Here is an 8,786-nt window from a genome sequence, read left to right on the forward strand (position 1 = left end):
TTTGCAAGTAAGTAGGTTATATATGTATATGTATAACTATTGCACTCACTAAGCTTTAGCTTACCCTCTCGTTGTTTATCTTTTTAGGCTCGGGCTTGGATAAAGGCAAAGGTATTCAATTGGATTAGTGGTCTCCCGCTTGTTTTGATAGGGGATGCTTTTGGGTGATTAGCTTTTGAAGTTTGACCGAGATTGGGTAGTTTAACCCCAAACACCGTGCTCTAGGCGTCGTTTGGAATTTAAACTCTTAAGGTCGAAACTTGTATTTTTGAACGAAACTTGTAAAATGGACGTTTGTGGGCCCGGTGATGTAAAACTTGTTTTGATGATGGAAATCTCTTAGTTTTACTTATTATGACTTGTAGTAAAAGGGTTTTCGTTTAAAAGTGTCGGGAAGCGGGATTTTCGCTTGTGTAAATTGGAACCCGAGATCAGAACCTGGCAATTCATTGGGACGCCGTCCCAAAAGGTTGGACGCCGTCCAAGCCTTCGTTACTGGACGCCGTCCAGATGTACTGTCCCAGATTTTTTTTTTTTTTTAAGGGTGTTTTAGGATTAATGAAATCGGGTTGTTACAAAAATACTTAATTGTGATTCTGTTTCACATGATTTAGGATCAATCCGGATTATTTTACCTTACCATATTTATAACAATCAATTGTATACTTCGTATATCTTAATAAGAAATATTTATCACCTAGTAACCAAAAAAGGAAAACAAAAAATGATCTCTTCTATTTTATATCAATATCAAATTAAAGGAGTCGATGGCTATCAGTTAATTTCGATGGATACCCATGTTAGAAAATACTCAAGTCCATGTGAATGCATTTGTTTTTCATAATTATTTTTGTTGCAATTTTACATGTTAAACCAAGTGATTATTATACAATAAATAACCAATGTTTGACTATAATTTTAAAAATAAGAAGCTATAAATCAAAAAAACAAACGGTGTAGTTGTTGATACACGACATTGAGTAATTTAATCTCGCTGCTAATAAATATGATTATAAAGGGTGAAACCTAAATTTTTCCACCTTGGTCACTCGATTACAGAAATGTGCCAATAGCAACCGACAACCAAGTTGGCATCATATTATTGTAAAAATTAGTTAGATATCTACATGAATATTATTTCATATCATAATTTTCAAGAATTTATGCATGTAGTATAACATCTGACTATACAATTAGAGCAATCGGAGTGGCAAGGTCTTCGACAACTAGCATCTCCCCTTTAATTCTTTAACGTATGTTGATACTTATTTCCTTACGAGGTAAGGCTTAGTGTATCAGCACAATACTAGAAGCATCTAGCTAAAAGTGGGGGAGTGTTGCCGATTGATGTTTACCCTCGGGAAATAATCCCTGCAGACCCGGTTCACAAGTATAGGAACTTGTGGGGTGGCTTAATCAATCTTTCGTCCGCTGAGCGCTGAGCTACTAGCCGGATGACTTCTAGTGAGAGAAGATATTATGTGAAAGAGAAAGGTGAAGTCTCTGCTCACAAGTTGTCAGAGTGTCTGAATGTGTAAAATGACGACCCAAGGGGTCTATTTATAGTGATAGATCCACCGGATGGTTCGGGGACACGTGTCAGATGATGATACGTTCTGTTATTCGTGATCCGAAATTTATGCTGAATGTGACGCTCTCCGGTCAGGACTTAAGTGCTAGGCGGCCTTCAGGACTTATGCACGACGGAAGCAGCCTGCACAGCGGAGAACGCTGGACGGATAATTTCGCAAAACTGTTGTTCCCAGTCTTCCTGATGCTATTTTCATGCGAATATTATGCCTTTATGCGTGTATACGATAGGATACACCATTAAGTCCCCCCAGTTTAATGACTTAAACTTTAGCAAAAAGTTAAAGTTATTAAACTTAAAATTTTGAATTTCGAAATAGGTCGATTCTTGGGTTTCCCGGGAGTAATAAGCGCGTTTATCGAATGAATTCTGACCATACACGTGTGTGGGTGAAAATAAAACCTCCAAAATTACCATCAGTCATAGCTGTCACGTCCTTCTTTCCTTTTTAACTACCGAATAACCCTAATCGAACTTTCACTTTTACAGCTTTTCCTTACCAATCTTCTTCTTTCACCATTAATATCTTCTTCACTTCCCGTTTCATTAAAACCTTAATGGCGACCATAAAAGACGTTACAATTACTCGCAGTTTAGTGAATGACAAATACTTGGCACTGCTATTGCAACGTTTTCCAAGATTAGCTGGTGCCGAGCCGATAATTCCTTCAATTAATGCTAGAGCTTGTTCACCACCTCCTGGTAAGGTTGCTGTCTATGGCTATGCATTTTTCAATTATTGCTTGCGACTGCCGTTTACACCATTCTTCTTAGAAGTTTGTAAGTTTTACGGAGTTGCCGTTTGCCAATTTGAACCAGCATCTATTCGAAAAATTCTCATATTTGAGATGTACTGTCATGCGAGTAAAATAGTGCCATCTGTTCGGATATTTTGCTCTTTGGTACGCATAGCATCGTACGAAAAAGGTTGGTTTACATTCATTAAAGTTGATGGATTTTTGAGACCCGCACTTGATCATCCCTGTCATGATTGGCATCATTCTTTTATCTTCATAAATGAAGACGCAATTGCTAACAAATACTCATCTGTACGGTTTTGGCGTAAGCATATTCATCCCGTATCAATTACATTTCTGAGGTTAAATAGCAAAGAGAATGCTTTGTTTAAAAAACTGAAAGCCGAACAAATCAACGATGTCAAATATGGGGAAAATATGCTTTCATTGACATCCGTAAGCCAAGATTGGGATATCACACAAGGCTATGCTTGTGTTCTTCTTGGAAGAAAGAGTAAGAGTTTATTTTTACCACGTATGTTAATAACATTCTTCTTTCTGTTTATCCAACTAACCACTTTGACTATTTAAATTCTGCAGAAATTAGTCCGCTTACCGCCATGCGCTCGTCGTCTTATCCACAACTTAAATTCACCACACAAAAAATTATTGACGATACTCCCCTTCCTGAAAAGGATGCTGCAAGGGAGGAGGAAGAAGAAGAAGAAGAAGAAATAGACATAGGTATGAATCGAACTGCTTCTAGAGAACGCCGTGCCTCGGGTAATGATAATGATAACACTGAATTATGTGAAATACTAAACCAAAACCTGAATTTGTTTTCTTTTAGACCTAGTACTGGTGGATTTTATAATCCAAACCCTGCTTTATACGTTATGCCACCTTTGAAGTCTTGTGAGTCCTATTGGAACTCTTTTATAAGTAACAATTTCCCTTTATCTCCAACAGCTAATGCATTCAACCAAGATAATACACTAGCAACTCTTCCGCCTAACGCCAAGAGAAGAAGAACTGGTCAAAATGTTCCGTCATCTGTCCAACAAGAATCTGGCACTAGTTCTTCTCAAAAACAAATTATTCTTCCCAATCTAGATATAGATGTTCTTTCTTCCTTTCTTAAAGGACCACCACATTCTTATGAGGGTTTCATGAGTTACTTGAATGCCATGGTATGTCCATCATTATCCCAGTTTTTCAGTAACCTATCTGGTGCAGATGCTAAGAAGGTTAAAGCACAAAGTATTATCATCAATATTGCTTCTGGGCTAAATGACCTTCAACGCTTATCCGAATTTGAGAATAATGAAATTATCACGAGTGAGAAACTTTTCACTGAAAAGGAGAAAATAACCCAGCTGGAACAAGTGGCTACAACCTTAAAGAGAGATTATGATACGATGAAGAGGAATTTTTTGAACTGCAGCACTCAGAGGGGAGAATTTAGTAAACAAGTGAAAGAACTATCACTCAGAGAGAAGCAACACTTGAGCAGGATTGAAGAACTAGTAAAGGAGAATAATGCTCTGAAAGAACAACTTAAGGCTAAAGAAGAGAATGAAAAACGTATGATTGCTGGGATTCCTGCTCTTGTGAACCGTATTTTTAACTGTCAAGCATTATCTCACAGGATACGTGAGTTTGTCCGCCTTGCTAAGTCTGCTGAACGGTTGAGTTTTTTCAATTTTATGAAGAGAAAACTACCAGAACTGCCAAATCCAGTGCCTGAAGTAATTTCATCAAAGATCAATGAAAATGCTATCACATAAGCTAATGCAGCCGGTGCTTTAATAGAAAATATGAAATTTTCTGATTTGGAAAGTCTTTGTAAAAATCCAGATGTAACCATTGATGATGTATTAAATTATACCCCTCAAAATGAATGAAATATTATGCCTTCATTTATATATTCCTTGCATAACTTTTAATATTGTATTTACAGTAATTGCTATATAAAGATGCTTTAGGTTATTAACACATTCCGAGCTAAAAATGTACAAGATATTGACATTTTACTTTGCAACCATCATGCCTTCAAATATTGAAATTATATTTTCCGCTTTACGCTTTCTGTCATGAGATTTATGAGGAAAAGTTGTGAATTATTTTTGCCTTCAAATAGTTTGCAGGACGACATAATCCGTTATTCTTTTAGCTTTGTATTTTTGCGTATAAGTTTTTGTGTCATGACATTTGTAGATTCGCTTTAACGCTTCGATGCTTTAGTGAGTTCTACATGTCTCACTATCGATACAACCATTTTGAGTATGATTGTACTTCTACCACCGAAAGGTTATCTTTCTTTCTGCAGGTAGGGATGACACACAGCTATGTGACACCTGGGCTAAAAAATCCTTGGCCGGATAAAATTTATGAAAGATATTGCCATAAGAATAATTGCTGTTATTCATATTCATAAAGAAATTTTTACATTCATGACTATATCTCATGCATTTGACAGGTGATCAAGCTGCCCATGCATATATTACTACGCATAAAATTTCTTTAAATTCATTGCATTCCAAGCTCTTTCATATTGCTCGCCGGATGGCGCAGAAAGCATGTATGACCCATTCTGGTTTACTTTTGTGATCTTATACGGTCCTTCCCATTTTGGTGCCAACTTTCCAAATTTGATTTGCCTGCTTGCCTCATTATCTCGTAGCACCAGATCACCAACTTCAAATTGTGTATGCTTCACTTTCTTGTTGTAATATTTTGCCATCTTATGCTTGTGATCTGCTTACCGGATGGCGGCCATCAATCTTCTTTCCTCCAACAAGTTGAGATTTTCCCTTAATGCTTCAGAATTAGCTTCAATATCAAATGCCATAATGCGTTGTGTTGGAACGCATATTTCGGCTGGTATTACTGCTTCTGTACCATATACTAGACAGACGGGTGTTTCCCCGTGCTCCGCTTTGGAGTTGTTCGGTGTGCCCATAGTACATTTTGCAGTTCGTCTACCCAACCAGTTTGACTTAATCCCAACCGTGCCTTAATGCCAGCAACAATTTCTTTATTAGTAACCTCTACTTGCCCATTCGCTTGAGGATGAGCAACAAATGTAAAGTTTTGCTTTATTCCTAGCTCCTCACACCAACTTCGAAATGGATTCTCTGCAAATTTCTTGCCATTGTCACTGACTATTTCATTTGGAACCCCATAACGCACACGATATCATGCCAGACAAACTTCTTGACATTTTCTCCTGTAATCTTTGCTAAAGCCTTTGTTTCAACCCACTTTGTGAAAAAATCAATTGCTACCACCAAGAACTTAGCATTACCGGTACTTCTATTGAATGGTCCTACAATATCAATCGCCCATTTGCAGAACGGCCAAGCGGATGACACTGGTATCAAGTCATACTTCGGAAGATGCTGAACCGTACCATGCCTCTGACAGTTCTCACATGTTTTTATGATCTCCACAACATCTCTTTAAAGGGAAGGCTAATAATATCCTTGTCGCATAATCTGTGATGCCACAGTACGGAAGCCGGAGTGTTGAGAACAAACTCCTTCATGCATCTCCTGACTACTTTCAATACTTCATCATTGGTTAAACACCTTAACAACGGACCATTGTAAGACTTTCGATAAAGAGCACCATTAACTACTTCATACATTGGTGCCGTTACCCTTATCCTTCTTGCTTCCGCCTTGTCAATGGGTAACCCTCCGTCATGCAAATACCTCAAATATGGAGTCATCCAAGTTTCCTTGACACTTTCAACTATCGCCATAATTGGGTTTTCATGTATTGATTTTTCCTTAAGTTCCTCAACTAACACTCGCTTGTGCAAATGATCAAAGGTTAAAGTAGCTAACTTGCTTAAGACGTCAGCCTTCTTGTTCTTATTTCGAGGGATTTGCACAACCTCTAGATTATCAAATTTCTTTGAAATTGCTTCTACCAACTTTACATATTGCCTCATTGATGTATCTCTTGCATCAAACGTTCCATTAACTTGCTGGCCACAATTTGAGAATCCACATATGCCCTTAGGTTTGTTATGCCCATTTCTACTGCTATGCGCAAGCCGGAGAGTATTGCCTCGTACTCTGCTTCATTGTTGGACGCATAAAAACAAAATTTCAATGCATAGGTATACTCTTCTCCATCTGGACTTGTTAAAACTAGTCCTGCACCTGTTCCTTCTTCACTGGAAGCCCCATCAGTGTGCAATTCCCAAACATGCTATTGTGGTGCCATTTTATTGTCATATTCCACTTTTTCATTTATTTCTAGAAGAAAATCTGCCAATACTTGTCCTTTAACCGCATTTCTGGGAGCAAAATTGATTTCATATTCGCCCAATTCAATGGCCCATTTCGCTAGACGGCCTGATGACTCTGGACGCTGGAGTATTTGCTTCAACGGTTGGTCTGTTAACACCAAGATAGGATGACCTTGAAAATATCTTCGTAAACGTCGTGCAGTATGCACAAGGGCATAAACCATGCGGTGAATTGGTGGATAATTCGTTTCACTGAGCTGCAATACTTTGCTAACAAAATATATAGGCATTTGCAAGCCATTCCGTTCTGCGATTAAGACAGAACTAATTGCTTCTTTTGAGACAGCTAAATACAAAATCAAAGTTTTCCCTTCTTTTGGTGCTGTTAACGTAGGTAATGTTTTCAACAATTGCTTGACTTCTTGAAATGCTCCTTCGGCTTCCGCCGTCCATACAAAATCTTTTTTATTGAGACAACTTTTTAACACCTTCATAAATGGAAAGGCTTTTCAGCTGCTTTGGATAAAAATCTTGTTAATGCTGCTAAACATCCATTTAATCTTTGAACATCCTTTTTGTTGGCCGGCAAGTTCATGTCTTCAATTGCTTGAATTTTCTTAGGATTAGATTTAATACCCCGTTCTGTAACAATATGACCTAAAAATTTTCCTTCTTCTACACCAAACGTACACTTCTTGGGATTTAATTTCATATTATTTTTCGCAAAGATTCAAAAGTCTCTTGTATATCTCGCAACATCTTTTCTTCAGTATGACTTTTTATAACGATGTCGTCAACATAAGCCTCCAAATTTCGCCCAATTTGATCCTTAAACGCCATATCAATAAGCCGTTGATATGTTGCTCTTGCATTCTTCAAACCAAAAGGCATTTTCATGTAACAGAATATGCCTTTCGTCGTGTGAAAAGCCGTTTTGTATTCATCTTTTAAGGCCATAGGTATTTGATGATACCCCTTAGCTGCATCTAAAAATATTTAAATCGATATCCTGCCAATGATTCAACCTTCCAATCTATTTCAGGTAAAGGATAATTATCCTTTGGGCATGCTTTATTGATATCTGTGAAATCTACGCACATCCGCCATGAGTTGTCCGGCTTCCTTACCATGACCGGATTGGCCACCCATGTCTGATATTTGACCTCTCGCAAGATTCCAGCATCCACCAAACTTCGTACCTCATCACGGAGGAATTTGCTTCGTTCTGGCGCCATACCTCGCTTCTTTTGACAAACAGGATGTATATTAGGATTCACATTTAACCTATGTTCTGCAACTTCTCTTGGAACACCGGTCATATCAGACGGTTGCCATGCAAAGATGTCTAAATTCGTTGCCAAAATGTTGTATAACTTTTCTTTACATGCCATAGATAACGTATGCCCAATTATGATCTTTTGATCGGGAAATTGTAGATTTGGCGAGATTGACCCATCATCATGTATTATTGGCTTAATTATTGCTTTTGTTACTTGAGAACACTCAATTGACTTCTTCCGTTCTGCGTATAATGTTGCTATTCCGCCAAGCGTCAGAAATTTCATCATGCCGTGCACAGTTGACGTCACAGCCCCAAATGTCATCAAGGCAGTTCTTCTCAAAATTATATTGTATTGTGAATTAGCTTTTACCACCAGAAACTCGATGTTTGCTATGCGTTTAAGGGGTGGCTTGCCCAAAACTACTTCAAGAAGAATACTTCCTTCAGACCAAGACGATTCACTTGTAAAACTTGCTAACGGCACATACGTTTCCTTCATCGTCTCTTGTACGTATTTAGGGAGCTGTATGAAGCAATGTTCATACATAATATCTGCTCCAGCTCCTGTGTCAGTATAAATGTTGCCTATTTTGCAATTAGCAACTCGTGCTTCTATAACTACTGGACTATCGGACAGATTTGTGTTAAACATAGAAGGAAATGATATTAATTGTTGTTTCCAATCTTCCAACACTTCTGTCTTCCTCCTATAGCGACCCGAACAAAGTCATCATTGACGGCGCCGTCTACTTAGGTCCCGTTACGTGGTCATAAGTCTTTAAAACAACGTTTGACCAAAAGTATGTCGTATTCATTTCAAAAGTAAAGATGTTTCAAGGTTTACAAAGTAGTTCGACAACTAGTTACATTACAAAGTTTAAAGTACAATTTAAACATATGCGACACAATTTAAAA

The 8,786-nt window shown here is 37.9% G+C and overlaps 3 protein-coding genes across 3 annotated transcripts; all 3 read right to left on the bottom strand.

Moving 5' to 3' along the window:
- Positions 1-5,235: 5,235 nt before the first annotated feature.
- Positions 5,236-6,094, bottom strand: LOC139853811 (uncharacterized). The gene is made up of 3 exons (XM_071843163.1): positions 5,864-6,094; positions 5,636-5,747; positions 5,236-5,492 (listed from the first exon to the last, which is right to left on the bottom strand). The coding sequence occupies exons 1-3, from the start codon at positions 6,092-6,094 to the stop codon at positions 5,236-5,238; spliced, it is 600 nt and encodes a 199-aa protein (XP_071699264.1).
- Positions 6,095-6,282: 188 nt separating this feature from the next.
- On the bottom strand, positions 6,283-7,083 carry LOC139853812 (uncharacterized). Its single transcript, XM_071843164.1, has 3 exons — positions 6,843-7,083; positions 6,619-6,737; positions 6,283-6,549 (listed from the first exon to the last, which is right to left on the bottom strand). Exons 1-3 carry the CDS (start codon positions 7,081-7,083, stop codon positions 6,283-6,285), a joined length of 627 nt encoding a protein of 208 aa, XP_071699265.1.
- Positions 7,080-8,370, bottom strand: LOC139853813 (uncharacterized). The gene is made up of 3 exons (XM_071843165.1): positions 7,789-8,370; positions 7,366-7,462; positions 7,080-7,264 (listed from the first exon to the last, which is right to left on the bottom strand). The coding sequence occupies exons 1-3, from the start codon at positions 8,368-8,370 to the stop codon at positions 7,080-7,082; spliced, it is 864 nt and encodes a 287-aa protein (XP_071699266.1).
- Between the last annotated feature and the right edge of the window lie 416 nt (positions 8,371-8,786).

The sequence above is a fragment of the Rutidosis leptorrhynchoides genome, chromosome 6 (assembly GCF_046630445.1).
Source record: "Rutidosis leptorrhynchoides isolate AG116_Rl617_1_P2 chromosome 6, CSIRO_AGI_Rlap_v1, whole genome shotgun sequence".
NCBI classification, from domain to species: Eukaryota; Viridiplantae; Streptophyta; class Magnoliopsida; order Asterales; family Asteraceae; genus Rutidosis; species Rutidosis leptorrhynchoides.